This window comes from Stegodyphus dumicola, chromosome X1 (genome assembly GCF_044657685.1).
Source record: "Stegodyphus dumicola isolate Sdum_Otavi_A_Nest chromosome X1, ASM4465768v1".
In the NCBI taxonomy this organism is placed as follows: domain Eukaryota; kingdom Metazoa; phylum Arthropoda; class Arachnida; order Araneae; family Eresidae; genus Stegodyphus; species Stegodyphus dumicola.
Window position 1 is genome coordinate 187,303,030 of NC_140780.1, and position 19,855 is coordinate 187,322,884.

The 19,855-nt window shown below is 30.9% G+C and overlaps 1 protein-coding gene across 2 annotated transcripts in view; it reads right to left on the reverse strand.

Annotated features, from left to right (window-relative positions):
- Positions 1-19,855, reverse strand: part of LOC118190982 (uncharacterized) — a 122,091-nt gene that overhangs the window by 86,172 nt on the left and 16,064 nt on the right. For both annotated transcript variants that reach the window (XM_035361769.2, XM_035361771.2), the window contains exon 2: positions 18,656-18,685. In XM_035361769.2, coding sequence (XP_035217660.1) covers positions 18,656-18,657 — 2 coding nt within the window. In that variant the 5' untranslated portion in view covers positions 18,658-18,685. The remainder of the gene's footprint in view (positions 1-18,655; positions 18,686-19,855) is intronic.

Sequence of the window (19,855 nt, forward strand, 5' to 3'; positions counted from 1 at the left end):
ATTTTGATACCCTTTAAATCATAATAGCTCTTTATTTCATAAATTACGGTTTCATATTTTTAATTGTATAATTTCTGAATGCCATCTTATCAGATTTAAATTGATGATCTATAATCCGGAAAAACCCCTAATCTGGAATCGCCAAAGTCCTGACGAGTCCGGATTACGGACTTTGTACTGTATTACCATTATTTTAATGAAGTTTGTCAATGTTACGTTTTTTAAAAAAAATCATAGAAAAATTCCCAGATCTTGGAATTAAAAATTTTCTATAAAAACTGATCTTAAAGTCACCAAAATGTTGATAAGCCGCCAAATCTAGAACCATTTAATAAGATAATTCACATACCCTAATGCGAAAAGTTGTAAGAGCTCTTCATCAGCAAAAATGAAATAATTTTGAAATCCTTATGTTTGACTTGTTCAGAACCTCAAGTATCCCACCATATTAGAAACAGGAAAAAATTATAACCCATAAGCCCATTCAAAATATAAACATATTTGTCAATGAATCGCCAAAAATATTTCTCCAAAATGCTAATTCACACTCAAAATGGCAGTCGTAAAAACAGACAGAAATTTTAGATGATTAAAATTAAGGACCTTCTGCCAATTTTTGCCGAACTTAAGGACTTTTAAGGACCAAAAATGGATTCCAAAAAAACCTAAGGACTTTTAAGGACTCTTAAGAACCTGTGTTGAAAAACTCCACACTGCTTATTGCAAATAATGACTTGTCACACACTGTCCCATGCAAAAATACTAGCTGTTTAAAAAAATAAATTCATCATGTACCTACTTATTCAAGCAGTAACAGAAATCCTTTCATTTAATTATTTGTTTCAATTTCCCCTTTTAGTTACAGTAATATTTGGATTTGCATAAATCATACATCTATCTTATTCTGAACTACACCTACCACATTTTTTCCATACAAAGTTAACTTAGTGGAATGCAATTATGCATATGTGAAACATGTTGATGTAAACACCTCCAGTTTAGCAAGAGTTTAATGTACTTTAATTCCACTGTTTAGGTATTAATATAAAAATTTTCCTACCTTATATTAAATTTAGCTAGATTCACTCACTTTGTTACACAAAGGTTCTCACTTAAGTTTTTAAGAGCAAAATGAGCAACATTTCATTATCAGAGAAGAATAAAGCAATGGGTTGACAAAACTACCAGATTTTAACGAAAGTTTACCACCATTGCAAATATTGTCTGCATAAAGAGTCTGCATTGCTGTGTTTAGTTACATTTTGTCAAACGATTTTCGAAATTTGAAAGAAAGAGACTTGCTTTAGAACACTGTGTAGAGAAAGTTTAAAAAATATAGCTATCATTAAGTACAAGGTGTCTGAAATAGAACTATCACCCTACCAGATTACAGCCACCATTTACTTCAAGTTCTGTTGCAAAAAGGCAGCTACAGAATGTCACTAAATCATGTGCAAAACTTTAGGTACTAACGTTATATCATATGACACTATGAAGGTTTTGGTACTGAAAGTTTAAAATCAAGGATTATGACATTCAAGAAGCAGAGTGCTCTGTCCGGCCTACTGATGTTGATGAGGCCTGCTTGCCTGCCAGAACTTGTTGAAGAAGATCAGTATGCAAACACTCGAGAGTTTACTAAGGAGTTATACATTAGTGCCATGTCTCTATAGTTGCTCTACGGATCACATACAAATTCAATTACTGGGTACAGCATGAGCTGATTCAAGCAGAAAAGGACAGACATGTTCCAGACCACACTACTCTGCTTGAATAAAAATGCAAGGAACAAGTTCTAGACGGGATCGTCGCTTGTAATGAAATGTGGATTTACCTCAAAAACACAGGTCAAAAAAGGGGGGTGGTCAGCTCCCTGTGATCAGTGTCGCAAAGTGCAATTTTACTAACAAAAAGATCATGCTTTGGTATCTGGTGGGATTTCACAAAAAGTATCAGGAAACAGGTAAACCCCTCGACAGTACAGCGAGATGCTAGCCCATGTTAACGCCATCACGTTAAACTAAGTTACTACGCAAAATAGGTAATGTTCCATCCAGATAATGCAGGACCACATGTTTCTGCATTCACCGGCTGGACTCTGTTCAGACTCGAATGGGATCCTTGCGCCAATCTTTGATCTCATCATATAGCACCGACATCGCTCTTTCAGACTTCTACCTTTTTTCACCTGCAGCTACATCCTGCTGTTGCTATCTTCCATTTTGCACAGAACATCCAAAAAAAGGTTGATCTGTTTTTTGGACTCGCGGCCATTAAGTTTCTGGGATGAAGGCTTTGAACTACCAATATGTGATTACTGCCCGCACTAAAGGCACTGCTTTGACGTCCACCCCTAATTTTATAAAGAATGTTTTTTAGTAGAAAGCTTTCGTTACAACCAGATATTTCAGATATGAGCTGATAAAACAATTTGGGCAAGAAAAACTGATATTGCAGCAATTCTTTATTTGCTTTAAGACAACAACCTTTGCTTATGTCACTCTTTAGATCATAAACTTTTATTATCCAAGATGAATGATATAAACTTTTCCCCTTGAATTTTCTAAACTTTTTGAAAAAGCTTATATTTTCACGAACTTTTACAGATGAAAGAGAATCCCAGATTACTGTATTTTGATTGTGGAGCTTGTTGATAACTATATTGTATTCTAATAGTTATTTCAGCTAGACACACAAGAAAATAGGATATGGTTTTGACACACAAGAAAATAGGAAGTAATCAATGAAAGTACTGTATGCTTAGCCATTGGCAAAACCATAATTAACTGATAATCTTAATTTTTCTTTTCAGTTACATCAAAATTCAACACATAATGCCAAATGCTTTGCTTGGTAAGCATTAACAAATAAACAATCAATCAATAATCAACAAAAACTGAATAATAAATCATCACAAAAGGCTAGACAGTATCAAAGATATTTAGCATGGTAAATACTAACACTGTTAAAATTACCAAGAATTAGAACTTAATTTTTAGCTTGTATGCATGAAAAACTATTATTAAAACCTTAAACAGATAAGATGTTTTAATGACGTAATGAAATCATCAGGGTCTTTAAATAGTCAGCCCATTTTTATTTTGGATAACATGTTTATTTCATGGAATAGAAAAATGTGTTGTACATACATTACATAACAGAGAAATAATAAAAATGTACAACGTCAGACATTATACAACTGACCTAGCCCCCATATATTGTTATACTCCAAAGTTATAGCAGATTTTGTTCACATACATTTTAGTGGTCCAACTGCAAAAGGATTTATTCTATAAGCAATTTGATACAGTAAATCCCATTATAATTTGATATTCTTGTAATGTGCTAGGTAAAGTAAATATACATATATATTACCTTTATTGAATTTCTAAAGAAAAAAAAAAAAAAAAATCACGAACAGGTCAGTAAGGATAGGAGTCCAGCAGAAGCTATTTTGCACATTTCAACCAATCGAGCAATGAAAAACAGCAGGATTCCCACAAAAAACTGATTATACTCAACATGGCAACATAGCTGGCAAAAACACTTTCCTGAATTTAAAAGGAAAATTCCATCACGTTTTCAATGTAATCATCAGAAATTCAGAATGTTAACTACTCATCAGAAATTTGCCATTCTGTTAAAGTCAAATATCATCAAATAGGTAGATGATTAGAGATTTAATTTTTAAACATTATCTAAAACTTCATGATGCTTTAATTTGAATTTGTCTTCCAAAATATATATTGTTTTTACTTCTGGATCAGTTATACAACTTTGCTCTTCTAAAGCTAAACATTTATCAGTGCTGTCATGATCAGAACAAAGTATTGTATTAAAACACTTTCAATCATTTCATTTCCTTTTAAAATCAGTCTTGATCTTAACTTCTTATCTAATGCACAATGTTCTCTTCTTGAAATACTTTCTCACTCTTCATCACTTCGTTTGCATAAAAAGGCAATTCTTTAGCCTTTATTGGATTCACATCTAATCCAAAGGGGGGGGGGCACTGTCGCATTCTGTTTCATACTTTACAGTATCAATTTGCCCACACAAAGATTAAAATTTCCACTTATCAATTTGCACATACAAAGATTATAATTAAATAACATTTCATTTTATCATGCTGGTGGATTAACACCTAAGTGAAAATGCAAAGCCAAAAAACACCTGATGGCCTATCAAATGAAATGTTAACAAAATTGAGGCAATTTGCCTTTTTTCTCTCTCCTTCCTTTTTGGGCTCATTAAGCTTCTCTAAAGCAGCACACGACATTCACTCTAATAAGCACAATTTACCATTAACCTATCTAGCTTTTAAACTTTTTCACATGTTCTTAATTTCCTAATTCGCATAACATTCTGGTCTGGGTGAATATATGTGACAGAAACCAAGAAAAGATAGAAGAGTGTTTAATTTAAACTCAATTGTTAGTAAAACCGAAAAATTATTACAAAACCACCAAAATCAGTGATTTCATGGCATGCCAATGAAAGCAGAATTTAAATCAGCACTCAAAAATCAATCAGCTAAGTGATCTAAATTATTTGGTGTTGGAAAAATGGAAGACATTTGAATGAAACATGAAATTCTCAATGACTAACGTGAATGAATATTTTTAAAGTAGCAACTACAGTGAGCCCTCTTGTCAGAATAATCTCTGAAGATGATTAATTTCAGAAATTGAATGGCCCATGCGTCGCGTACGGTGACCAGACTAAAGCCCACTGGATGAAAGCGCACGCGACAAAAGCCCACAAAAGAAAGCCCACTATGATAATTACCCACGCTACAAATACCCACAGCGATGAAAGTGCACATTGATAAAAGCCCACGTTGATAAAAACCCACATAGATATAAGCCCACGCTGATAAAAGCCCACACTGATAAAAGCGCACATAATTAAAAGGGACTTATGCTTTTTTAATTATTTTTATATATTTCTAATTTTAATTATAATAAATGGAGTATTCAGATCTGAATTCTAATGTCTCAAATATGTCTGTTTGTATATTTTATCACTACTTTCTTTGTTTAATTTATTTGGTTGAAAGCAAACTTTCTACTCTCTGAGATTAAGTGATTAGCTATAACGTTTCGATGATAAATCTGAAATTGCATTTTATTATTTATTTACTTATTTAACTTTGTATGTGAAAATGAAAAATAACATTGTGGAGTTTTTCTCATGCTATTTTTAAGGTAATATGGCTGAGATTAAACATAATTATGTTTCATTATTAAAACTATTAACTTTTTAATTAAAACACTTGAATTTTATTTCTTTTTAGTTTAGGAATATTAAAACACAATGAAAACTTGGCTAAAAGATATTTTATTCTTTACTTTAGACTGAGCTTATTTTCAAAGTTTGAACATTTCTCATTGAAAGCTGTTTTGAATGTAACAATTATAATCTGGCGATTTTCTAGAGATATTTTCTTTTAGATTTCTGAATAATTTAAAACTGTCAGCTGACACCCTGTCAGAAAATGAATTCCAAGTGTAATCTTTCAACTACAGCAATTTGGAATAGTGTTTTTAATTTTAATTTTATTTACTTACTTATTTTGGGAAGGGATGGAACAACTCTTAGAAGTCAACATATCTACAAATTTAAGTACAATCACCTCAAACTATTGTAATAAATATGTAGCATTTTATTAGAGATTGTGAATATGGCAGAGAACAATGCATATAATAACATCTAATAAAATTTTGTAACTACATAAATATACTTATAGTCATCAGATCCAAAGTTCATCATTTTTAGATTCTAAGCATACATATTATATAAATTCATCATTCATTAATAGCATTATGTATAGTAATAAAAAATTAGTATTAACGTTTCAAATTGTAATTTTTTAATAATTTGTCTGGCATTTGCTGTATATTTGTTCAAGACGTATAGATATCAGTTACATAACATGGAAAATACACAGAAAGCAGCTATATAACAGCCGATTGTGAAAGAAAAATTACAGTGCTTTTAATTACAGTTATAGTGCTTTTAAATCTCCCTATTGTAACTATCTGTTTTCTAATTGACATTAAATTAATTCCATTATCTATTAGAAAATAATTATAGTGAATTATATCTATTGACGACATTTCTAAGAAGTCACCTTTTGAAAGAGACCTGCATTTTTTATGAACATAAAAGAAAATTGCCAGCAAATATCATATTTCTAAGAGCACCATATCTACAACCAAAATCCTTTAAAACCGTGAACCAAACAATTGTTACATTCAAAACAGCTTTCAATGAGAAATATGTTTAAGCTTTGATAATAAGTTCAGTCTAAAGTAAAGAATAAAATATCTCTTAGCCAAGTTTTCATTGTGCTTAACTGTTTTAATATTAAGACACACCGAATAAGTACTAATTCAGAAGTCAAACAAAAATCAGCGTTAATTTTCAAAATTTTCACAGGACTAGTTTCGATGGTTTTACCGAACCACCATCCTCAGCTGCAAAACCGCAAATGAACACGATAGGAAATAATGATTAGGTAAGATAAGAAAGACTGGACCAGAATAAGCAAGTGGCGCCATCTGTTGGTGAAACCAGAACTGAAACATAATTTCTTTAAAGGCCAAAGGCAAAAATAGATTGGAATTAGGATCGTTAACAAGAACAAAGATTTTTTTGAATGTGAAATGCCTCCAGAAAATCCAGTTCTCCAATGGAAGATGTTTTTTGAATAATTTTGACAGCAGAAAAATTGAAAGTGTGATTTTCGGACCAACAAAGTTGAGCAACAGAAGACTTCTGTGTTTCCTTTTTTCTAACATATGCCTAATGTTCCTTGATGCAGAATTTAAGGCTCTCTTAGTTTGGACAATGTAAATTAAACCACACTGGCATGGAATCCTATAAATACTCCAAGAATTCATATCCGGAATGGGGTCCTTGAGTATGGAACTCGGAAAATTCCGAGTTATTCCGAGGCAATTATCATAGTGCGCTTTCTTTTGTGGGCTTTTGTCGCGTGCGCTTTCATCCAGTGGGCTTTTGTCTGGGAATCGTCACATACCTACGATCGTCCACGATCGAACACGTCTAAAATCCGGCAGTTTATCCATACTGGCAATTCCAACAACTAACTCAAAACCACCACAAAACGTGCTATATATGCAATTACTACAGCACTCACAAATTGTGTAGCGCTGTGTATCACAATTTGCATAGCCCTTGCTATCCCTAATTCAGTGGCACTTCAGTTTAGATAAAAGTATATTTATCAATTATCTTATTGATTAAATCCAGTCTAAACTATGAATGTGATTTTTTCTAATTTCTTTTTTTATAAAACTGAAACATTTTGAAAACAGCTTCGTATAAAAATTGAAAGAACTTTTTACTTCCTTGTACGAAGTAAAAAGGAAGTATTGTAATCGCGAAAAGCTTCAGGCAGGATATTTCAACGAAAATATCCACTTTGACCGCTTTCGAATGCAATTTAACGATGTTTTTGCGTGATATCTGTACGTAAGGACAGAATAAAGGACGCTTTTCCTCCAAAAAAACTAAAATCTGCTTTAAAATGAATTCTGAAGAGAATTTTTTGTGGTGTCTGTACGTACGTGCGTATGAATGTACGTATCTCGCATAACTCAAAAACGAGTAGCCTCAGAATGTTGAAATTTTGTATATAAGACTACTATAACATGCAGATGTGCACCTTGTATTTTTGTTTCAATCGGCTGTGCCAAACGTATATAAATATATTTATAAATATATCCGCTCTGTTACCCGGCTCAGTGATCTCAGTTTCTTTACTCTTATATGTTTGTAAATTCTAAATTTTTTGCTTTAAAAATGATTGAATTATGTTGTTTTTATCTTCCATTTAAGGGTTTTATGCCTTCAGTAAATCTGTATACAATATTTTTAGAATTATCAACAATTTTAAAATTGTTTAAGTGCTGCTAAGCCTAATTTGATGGCAGCTATTGCTCTTGTTTACGTTTGAAACAGCTGAGTAGCGGATTTGTTGCCAATCTAGAGAAACTTAGCTTCGCAACAACAAAGATAATGCCTTTATTTATTATTTAAATCATGCTTAATCCTTTCTGGAATTTTTTCGAGGAAATATGCATTTAAGATTTACTTCGTAATATTTAATACAGATATTTTGAGTTTTTATGTATTTTTGCCTTGTCGTGAAGTGAAAACTGAATTAATTGAATGATAAATACTCAATCGTCTGCGAAAAACCGTTTCTTTTTTGTTTTGTTTGCTTAATTTCTTTTATACATAGTTCTAGCTTTATTATAGTATTTGAATAGAACACGTGGCAACGATCAGATAATTTTTTAAATGATATAAATTTTGTGCATTTTGAGTTATAATATGAACGAAACATAATACTGTTAAGTGAACCTAGCGCCAGAGTGTCGTTATGGTAAACAAATAGAGTGAATTTTAAAGAATGCATTTATTCTATTGTGGTTTATGCGCTGTCAGCGAAGTAGATTTAATTCAATCTAATAAGTTTAAATGAAATGCAAGAAAAAATGCGTATAATTTAATATTCCGTACAAGGAAGTCATGTGGTGTACACATCAGATTTTTTTAATAATATTTTCCCTGCTGTTTCTTATTACTTGATAACTAGAAATGAAATGATCTACAAGCTCCACACCTCCCATTGTTTTACTGCAGTCAAAAGTATGACTTTGGGTGTTTTTTTTTTTCCCCCCCTCCAGTTTTTACTTGTTACGTATACAATTTCAGAATCATGAAATTATGATAACACTGTCACTTACTTTTTGTCCTTCCAATTTCAGAGCAAGGAATTTTTCACATCTAAATGATATAACTTCAACAAATTTTAACTTTTTATCTTTCAGTGCTAAACAAAAAGCCTTTTTGTTTAATCTAACAGTTACATCCACATCTGTATGATAAGTTAAAAGGATATAACATAATTCTGTTGAAGTATAATAATTATCTATGGTAGTGCAGTAGCCTTGTTTCAATAATGGCATCATCAAAGTCTTAACATCTTGTGAAGGTACCAATACAGATTGGAATTTATGATGAAATAAAATACTTTCTCCGGTATATAAAATAAATTACCAAATATAACCAGCACTAGATTCACTTAGCATGCATGTTCTGATACTAAAATTTGCTTTTTACAAGGGTACATATTGGCGCCAAGATAAATGTCCTCTGAACAAGATCAATGTGAATCATTGCTCCCAAAATGCAAGTATTTTTTAATTTCATAGTATTGATTATACGACATAATCTTAGAGAAAAATGGAGTTTCCACTGATGTTTCCTTAGGCCAATACCTGCTTTCTTCAAGTTTTTTGACACTATCTTGTAAAACTGAAAGCGCAAGGAACAAATGCATTTCATGCTGTGATATATGTTTCCATTCTCTTCTGCCTTTCACGTTTCTTTCACCAACAATATTACCCGATTACTCAGCATAATAATTAGTCTCCTTCGCAAGTTTACACACTATTTCATCATTTATAAAATGCTCATAATACCGTAAAATGGTTTGAAATGAAATATTAACTTCAGGCAATAATTTGAACTGAAAACAAGGAGGACAAATATCTCGGACATCTGGAATAATTTTATTCCATTGGCACCCTAGTAAACGTTGCGCCAGATCATCACCATTATCACTCTCTTCAAATTCTGATACTTCAGAATCAAAAGCATCTGACAAAATGCTGCATTCTGAATCACTTCTCAAATCTTCAAAACTTAAATCCTCTTGTTCCCTTGAGCTACTCATTTACAAATATTAACCATGAAAAACGATGAGCACTGAAATTTAGTACTGTCAAAACATGTTCTTATGGAAAAAATATTCTAAATCTCTATACTACTTATGTATAATAAAATTACAAATACTGCACTACTATCTGCCAATCAGCTCTGTAAGTAAAACTGATACGAGCACAATAAAAATTGGAATTCCCAATGACTTTATATCACAAAAGTGCAGCCCATGTGATACATGAGCGCAACAAACTTTGTTCCAACCAGGTGCCTGTAAATGAGATGGGCGCGATGACAAAGGGGTTAATTCAAATTTCAACTGATGAAACAGGCGACCTGTGAAATCTCTAACCATAGCAAAGTTTTAACATGGGTTTAAGAAAGTAAACATGTCTTTTTATTTTTATGTAATCTTAATTGTATGTGCATTTTTGTTTCTTGAACATGTCATCTGTATACACAACTTACTAACATGGATCCAACAGATTGTGTCAAGTATGGGGAAACTTTCAAAAATACAAGGATTAAATCAATCACTGATCTATAACAAATCAAGCTTCTACAGAAACGCTCTTAACATTAAAATTGTACCTACAAGATTTAAAATCGAAATTACAAAAGCAACAAAAAATTCTTTATGATACTGGAAGAAATATCACTCAAATTAAGAGTAAGAGGATGAGCAATAAGAGGATAAGCTAGAATGACTAAATTGGGAAAAAATGTAAAATATTTTAGACCAAGCTTTGAAGTCGATCACTTCCTCTCCTACTTCTGACAATCTCTTAGTGAAAATAATGGCTACTAAAGACTCAGTAAAGGAAAAAATAAGGACATTTTAAGAAAAGGAACTTTCTACAGTTTGTTATTTTAAATTCACACTTCAAGGTCTTAAACACCCCATTTACGATCACAGTATATGCCATCGTCACCACATAGGATTTGATTTCTCCACCTCACTTGAGACTCTACTTCCAGTAAGCCTTCATTTATGTTCATCAGACAATGTTAGAGTTCTTCCCCGGTTAAACTATTTCATAAACATATGCCAGAATCAGCATCTCTTTTGACATAAGGTGATTATATAGTTGAAAGTTAACTGTTGATCACACAAACTGTGTCCTTAGGTTCCTAAAACTATAATCCATTTTAACCTTATCTTGTTCAAAGTTACTTTTTAATAACTAATACTGTTATTCTTCATACTATTAACTAAAAGAATATTTAATCAACAGAAATATATCCTACATAAAGTAAAATAAGCAGATTTATAGTTTTATAAATGTAATCAGTTTACTCAGCTGTCTTGCCATTTCTAAAATGAACACTGAATGAGAAATGAGTTAACTAGAGCGAGCCTTCATAGTTTACTATTTGAAAACCTGCCATTAGATTTTAATTAGTGATTTTAAATAATTACCCATTTTAATAACAATCTTTGTAAAAATTATTATTAATATGCATTATGCCATATAATTACTATTTAAAATTAATATTAAATGTCAAGTATACAATACAGTACAAAGTCTGTAATCCGGACGTCCATAATCCAGAATGACCTATAATACGGACTTCAAAGCTACAAACTTTATGCGCATGCGTAAATGCATAATGCGTTTAAGCGCATTTAATGGATAACGGACAGTATAAGCTAGGCTAAAATTATCTAAGGCATTTCAGTTAATGTTGCAGATTGCACTGTTAGTTAATCTTCTAATTGGATCCAGCTTATTATTTTTTGCAGACTGTTAGAACAATTTTATAAAAATTAAACTTGAACTTTCGATTTAGTAAAAAAGAGTTTCCAAATCTGAAGCTGCCAAAAGATCTACAAAGCTAAAGCATGTTTCAATGTCCATTAAACAAAATGTGGAATTGCTGCAAAAAATGGATAAAGGCCTATCCATCTCAAAATTATGCGAGAAGTATGGCATTGGAAAGTCCACTATATATGACACAAGAAAAAGGAACTTTTTGTGGAAGCATCTTAAACAACTTACATTGAAAGAAATGTTTAATAAAGTAAACAAATAAATATTAAGCTTTTTTTTTGTAAATTTTGATACCCTTTAGATCATAATTGTTCTTTATTTCGTAAATTACTATTTCATATTTTTAATTGTATAATTTTCTGCATGCCATTTTATCAGATTTAAAGTGATGATCTATAACCTGGAAAAACCCCTAATCCGGAATCTCCGAAGTCCCAACGAGTCCAGATTACGGACTTTGTAATGTATATTACAAATCCCTTAATGGTAAAATTCCTAACTTCTTGTCGATACTATCATCTTTATCCAAAATTATTTCAAGCTGTTAAATTTTTAAAACTATTACAACCTAATAAAACTTAATTAATAAATTTGCTAGCAGCATTTAACTTGTAAAACTTCAGTTGTCTCAAATATTTTCTTTTGGTTGGCACTATCAGTTGATTCTGAATCAGTTGATCATTCAGGCAGTCAAATACATTGTCTTGGAAATTTATTTGACTGACTGAATAATTCAGCATTCTAGTGAATAATTTTGGTTTTGCACAAAATTAAAGATACTAAATGGAAATGAAGGGATATGTACAAGACTTGACCATCTTCTGCAGCTCTTGTTACCATGGTCATGATGGAAGCCTGAAGGAGTGGAAAAATTACTTAAAAATGCTAATTCTGAAGTAACATATTATTAGACTTCATAAAGCGATTACATAAATACAATACAGAATGTGAAAATGTCTCCAGGAACAATATCTTGACAACTTCTACAGAAAAGGCTCCAACTGGTGTCAAAGATTCCAAAGCTAGACTAACAATTTTAGAAGGCACAAATGCAGTGGAAAAGCTCAAGTGTAAACTTTTCATACTTAGAAAAAGTACACGACCTCCAGCATTTAAATGACTTAAGATTTTCCCATTATATATCATTCAAATAAAAGAGCACGGATGACACAAGCGTTAATGTATGATTGGTTTGAAAATCATGGCTCGGCAAAATTTGAATTCGGTCGGTTTACCTGATGAAGCAAAAAATTGTCTGATTGTAGATAACTGTTCAGCTCATATATCATTTAAAGTTTTAATGAAAGATAACGCATCTGTATTATTCTTTTCTCCAAATTGTATGTCCGTTATTCAGCCTATAGATTGTAGAATAATGCAAGTGCTGAAATGCTAACATAAAGTAGCATTGTTAAAATCCATGTTAAATTTCTTGAAAAATAACAATACTAAAGAATTTTTGAAATATTTTAGCATAAAATATTCTGTATTGAGCATCGCAAGATTGTGGGAGGAAGTGTCTGCAGATATTTTTAAAATGCTTGGCATTATTTATGGCCAGATACCATATTTCATGTTGAGGATAATGAAGATGATTAGCCTCAAATTTGAAGGTTTTCGGGTATTACCAACCAAAGGTGAAATTTTCCATTTAATGGATTTTGTAAAGAAATGTGGAGAAGCAGTAATAAATGACGATGATTATAACAGAAGTTTTTCATTGCGATGACAATGCCACAATCATCAATTAACAGACAGCGAAATCTGCAGTGTCGTTCCAGATCCAGAAAATACTGCTACCGATAGTGAAGAAAGTCACACAGAGGTTATTGAAAACAAAAAAGTTTCGTTTGAAAGTTTGTCTGAATTCTCGACACATCAATTACAAGACTTGAAAAATTGAACTTTGAAACTGAACAAGAAATTGTGTCTGTGTATAGAATTAAAGAAAAACAAAGTGACTTAAACAACTTGAAATGTTTAATAAACTAAAATAAATATTAAGCTCTTTTTTTAAAAAAAATTTGATTCACTTTAGATCATAAATCACAATTTCATATTTTTAATTTTATAATTTCTACATGCCATCTTACTAGATTTAAACTGATGATCTAATATCCGGAACAATCCCAAATCCAGAATCGCCGAAGTGCTTACGAGTCTGGATTTTGGACTTCGTACTGTACAATTTTGGATGGCAAAACTGGATGACTGATTTAATTTTGGATTTCTGCATGAGATTAAAAATGGATCCTATCATAGAAAGTCACAAATAAAAAGGGAAAATCAAAATGAAATGCATGATTGCAGAAAGTGTGAAAAGAGATTCTAATTTTTTGGATAATTTTTTCAAGGTATAATATGGAAAACCATTTTGTTAACTGGTATAAAATGATTAAAACTAGAAAAAAAGCCAAATTTTTTCTCAAGATTTAACCTTACACAAAGGCTGTGAATATTAAAAGTGGCTGCAAATGATTAAGTAGAATTTCACGCAACAAAATCTTTTTTAATATTCAACAATTAATAAGTCTGTGAAAGCTTTAAATACATTAAAAAAGCTTTCTTTTTCCCCTGGCAAATTTTAAAATTTCCCTGATGCTTTTTTTTTTTTTTTTTTTTTCCCATGGAACTAAAAAATCTCAAAAAGAAAACTTTTTTAAAGACACTTTTAAGTCATGTACAAGAGAATCAAGATGAAGCATATATTAACGACAAAACAGGTGTTTTCAAAGAGTATAATCATGTCTATTAATATTATGAATTTTCTCAGTGAGTCACATCATACTGAATTAAATTTACATTTGATTTTAATTAATAAGAAAAGCTTTCCACGCATCAGAAAATAAATTCATACATACATTCATTCAGACATAAATACCTACGGAAAAACTTTATAGGCTAATAGACTGGATAAGTCGTCTAGAGTAATAACTAAAAAAGCAAGAAAATTCGCTGTTCGTATTCAGATAACTTGATTTGAGTAAAGTATTAAAAATATTACTTAAAAAATCAGGTAAACAATATTTTTTAAGTGCATTTTGATAAATACCAATGGCTAAAACTATTTCTAATATTTCCTCTTAACACAGCATTATCCTATTATTAATTGCATAGAATATCTTTCAGAAAACCTACAGAGATGTAGAAAAGACATCAGTAATACACTGGTAGACAACTGCTAAGGATGGATCATAAACGGCTATACAGCACGTAAAAAAGTAAGTGTGCTTGGATGCCAAGTGAAATAAAATAATGCCAGAATACTAAGACATAACAATAAAGATAATTTATTGTGCTTTGAAATCAAGAAGGCTCTGAAAAGTGTTCAAGGGACAAAATGGTCATTTTGTACTGAATATGTAAAAGTGAAAAAAATAGAATTACTATCTGCAGGCATTCTGGTGTAAGATGTCAATACAGAATACGGCCACCATAGAGGGCAATGTAAAATTTCACATGTCATGTCAGGCTTTGCACAACATTATCCAGCAGTTGTTGGGGTAATTCATCCTATTCCTCTGTCAGTGCACGGATGAGGGTGTCCTTGTCTATTGGATGGCATTGTCGACCAGCAAGACTCCTCCACAAAGCATCCCAAACATTTTTAATAGGATCAGATTTGGAGAACTTGCTGGTCATATGAAGTGTTGAATACCCTCATTCTCTACACAGTTCTAGACAGTGACTGAAGACATAACACACTGTTGTCCATGAAAACAAATTTATCACCAACAGCACCACAGAACATGCAAACATAAGGCAGTACATCATTAATGCTCTGTTGGCGAAATTACAGTCTCAGCTGGAAGCACAGAGTGACATACGGCCATTGATCATGATCCCAGCCCATAGCATGATACTACATGTAGGATTTTGGTCCTTTTCAACTAGGTTTGCTGAACTATATGTAGTACTACTCTCACGTCACATCAGCTGTCATTCACAATCAGATGACAAACTGAACCCACTTTCATCTGAGAGTAGTAAACAAGTCCAGTCATCTTCCATCCAATTACAATGCTGAAGACAGCATTGCAAATGGGTGGAATGGTGATGTCTAGACAACAGAATGCATACAACAGGAGAGCGAGTGTATAGTCATCCTTGGTGCAAATGTCCGACTACCATTTTTCAGGAGATTCGCTTATCAGTAGCAGCAAGTAACTGCTTTGCAACCTCAACAGCTGTGCTGCATGCATCAGTCCCTTTTAATAGATAGCAGCACTAAGTACCTATCTTCTGCATGCGTTATACTACGAACAAGATCTTTCCTGCGAAGTTTACTACACATTGCATTTGTCGGAAATGATTTCAAAGCTTTGAAACAACACTATGGCTGATGTCAAACTCCTTAGTAACATCAGTTATTTTTTGCTCTTCTTCAATCTTTCCCATAACAAGGGCATGCAAAATCCATTTAAGTTATGTCGGGAAAACTTACCGAAAATTGCTAATTCATTAATTGATTCTTTCCTGTTAAATTTTGCTTCTGAACAACAACACTGAATACGCATCAAATCATCTTTTAACAGCACTATCACATGGCAAAAAACTTCGTGAATCCAAAATTTGCATACTCACAGCATGCCTTACTGTATTCCACACTAATGTTAATTTCCATATTTTCCCCTCTTCAGTTGCTATCACTGCTATTGTCATCCGTGCTTAGCAACTCTCCACCACTGTATTTTGACGAAATAAAAGGTCTAATGAAAATGAAACCAGATTGAATACAGAATCTAAAAAATAATTATAAAGGTTCTTGAAAGTTAATTAAATTAAATACAGAATTCAATCTATATAAATTTAGATACCAGTTAAATCACCTACCTTCCCTGTCTGAATTTAAAGCTGATCAAATTTGCATAACTGAAGTCAATCCCTTTCATATTGACTGAAATAAAGCTAATCATTCTACTAAATTCTAATTTCAAAATAAAAAATAGAATTCTATTTTTTAAAATTGATCTTTATTCCAAATGAATTAGCACGAACAGAACTCCTAAAAAAGCTTGCAAAGCAAAATACTAAATGGAAATAACAATAAACTCAGAAGGACAAAATTTCTAATATCATTAAAAAATTACAGACATCAGTACTAAAGGTTCTCAACCTGTCTAAACCAGTTATTACTCTTATGAAACTTCAAAAGCAAGAACATAAAAAAAAAAATCTGAAAGCTTTCAAATCTTATATTATACCTAGAGTGTCTTCTTTTTTTTTTTTTTTTTTTTTTTTTTTTTTATGTTTTATGTGTTACCTTTATTTATTAAATTCTTTGCACTTAAACCACATAAAATTCAATTCAATGGCAATATCACAAAATATTTTTAAAAAGCATAGCTTTAGAATTTCTGATAGACACTCTCAGTCTGGAGATAAAAATGTTTCTTTCCATACAGTGTTGTAATTGCTAACTTTGAAATAGTTGAGTTTGTTAATCAATAATTCATTAAAGTTTGGCAAAATATGAAATAGATAATAAAGCAAATTCAAAATTCAGGCTTCCATGTTCCCATGTTCAGGTGGATGGTTATGTTATTCAAAATTTGATGGGTCTAGATAGTTTTTTGCAATGTGAGAAACATATACACATTCATGTAGATTCATCATTTAATTTCTTTAAATATAATACAGAAGATATATTTGTTGGCAACAATTTAAAAAGTGAATATGCTGTTTATAGTTAAATGACGCAAAATGCCTTTATGAGACTAACAGTCCTTCTGGGGCTAAAGTGCCTTTAGGCTAAACTTTTTATCAAGAAGCTTTTCAGAAAAACAACTATAGACCAATTTTCTAATCTGAAAGATATCATCGATATGGCATTAACAATAAAAGATAAAGAGAAATATTTAAATTTAATTACGATTACAGAATACATGCAATTAATTTTTTTAGTCATAAGTATTTCCATGACAAGTACATTTCTATATGAAATACCTAAGATGTAAAAATACAAAAACCTGTGGAAAATTACATGAAAGAAATCATGAATATATTGAAAACTGCATAACACTATTCAATTAAGAGATCCAAACTAATGAAAGCAAAAATATGAAATTTAAAAAATGCTAACACACATAATTTTCAAAGGTTAAAGTTCATTACTTGACACATTCAGTTTTCCTTACATTAGAAAATTATGCAGATATAAAATGAATATTTAAAATCTTTACATTTTTTAATATTTTAAACTGCCTATTTGTTGCATCATTATGTACAGTTGAAAGTTGTACTTGCAAAAGAAAATTACACTTCCAAAATATATAAAATTGTAGATAGACAAAATTTGTTTTTATTTACTAACAATCTTAAAAGCAGATTATACTAAAATATACAACAAAACTCGCAGAACTTTCAACAACTGCACAACAAGCAAATGTTCATATAATCTAATGGGGCTCCACTAGGACACAATCAGAAAACTGTTAAAAATCTACCTGATATTAAAATATGAACCAAAATTTGAAGCATGCACAATGTTAAAATGTTCCATGTTGAAATATTTCAGGTTTGAAGTAATTTTCAAAACTATAAATTCTTTAGCAACGAACTGATTTTTATGCCAAATTAATATAAGTTTTTAGTTGGTGTCATTGTGTACGTGTTTCACTAAACATTTTCTGGATTTCTATTTAAAATTTTTTTATTTTTTAGAATTTAAAAATGTATAATACTTTATACATATATTTACTTTTCAAACATGCCTGAAATTACTCACTATACATACATTAAAAAAATATATATATACAAAGAAGCAATTAATTTTTTTACAAGGAATAACAGTAAAAGAGCCAAGTCTTCCTTTAAAGAAAAAATCAGAATGGCTTTCCTGCAACTTCTTCCTGTGAAAACATTCTCCAAATAAAAAATACATATTAACATTTACTTTGCTCCTAATAGCAATTTTCATATGCTTTCAAAATGCCTTGTTTGTGAGATATTTTGTATTATCAACTTAACTGATTCATGCTATACACACGTATCTGGGGATCAACAAAACTTATACTATAATATACATCCTGCAGGGCATTTTTCAACCATTTGAAGGCTTGTAGCAGAACAATGCAAAGCACTCCACTTAGACTTATAACAATGAAAAATCTTTTTCTACTTACATGATAAGTACTATTGCCTTGAAGATTAATCTGAAAAAGGAAATATAATTTAGTTACAGAAAAGTATTTAACAAAAGAAAAAAAAAAAGAAATAGATAAAATAATTTTACATTAGAAAAGGCAGACAATTCTTGATCAAGCACATAAGAAAAAATATGAGAAAATCCTTACATAAAATTCTTCCAATAAAAGAGTATGAAAAAACAAAAGGAATTTTTTTATTGCACTACATTTAGAAACAAACAAATAACATTATTCACATTTAAAAAAAAGTCTACCTATATTCCATGAGCTATGCATGAGAAATTTTCAATGAACTTTTACACGAACATACATTGAGACACAATAACACGCCGAATAAATACTAATTTAGAAGTCAAACAACAAAAATCAGCGTTATATTTACAAAATTTTCACTGTGAAAATTTTGTAAATATAACGCTGATTTTTGTTGTTTGACTTCTGAAGAACATACATGTCGACTAAAATAAAACTGATAATACATTAAGGGATACATTTAAAATAAGATTAAATAATTAATTTAAATTATTAATACTGAAAAATATACTCAAAAATTTTTTTTTTAAATTTCAATACTTGATAACCATAACTATATACTAAAAATATACTGAATACACAGCTGGCCATTAAAATTGCAACACCATGAAGTATCTAAATTTTTTCTCTACATTTCGAACTTTAAGCCTAAAATGTCTCCAAAAACACAGTTTTCGTACATGCAAAAACCACATTTTGAACACACAATTTAAGCTAAAAATCCAAAACAGAAACGTAAAGTTTCTAAACAAAAATATTGACAAGAATCCATGTACACAGCGATATGTTTTAACTTGAAAAAAATCTGCAAATTGCACAATCTAAGCAGCAAAAGGATCTACGAACTACGCACACCTCGCTTTAATAAATTAACAACAATAAATTTCAGAGAATACCATGTACACAGCGTTCTGTTTCAACTTTAAAAAACATCTATGAATCGCACAATCTAGGCACTACGCACTAATAAACAAAATAAACTAAAATTAATTTCAAACAATTCAAAAAAACAATAACGACAGAAATTCATACTAAAAAAAAATGAACATAAAATTCTACAAAATAAGAACAAGAATAAAATAAAATGCACTTATCATGAATGAATGCTTTTTTTGAACAGCAAAAATACCAATTTCATACCGC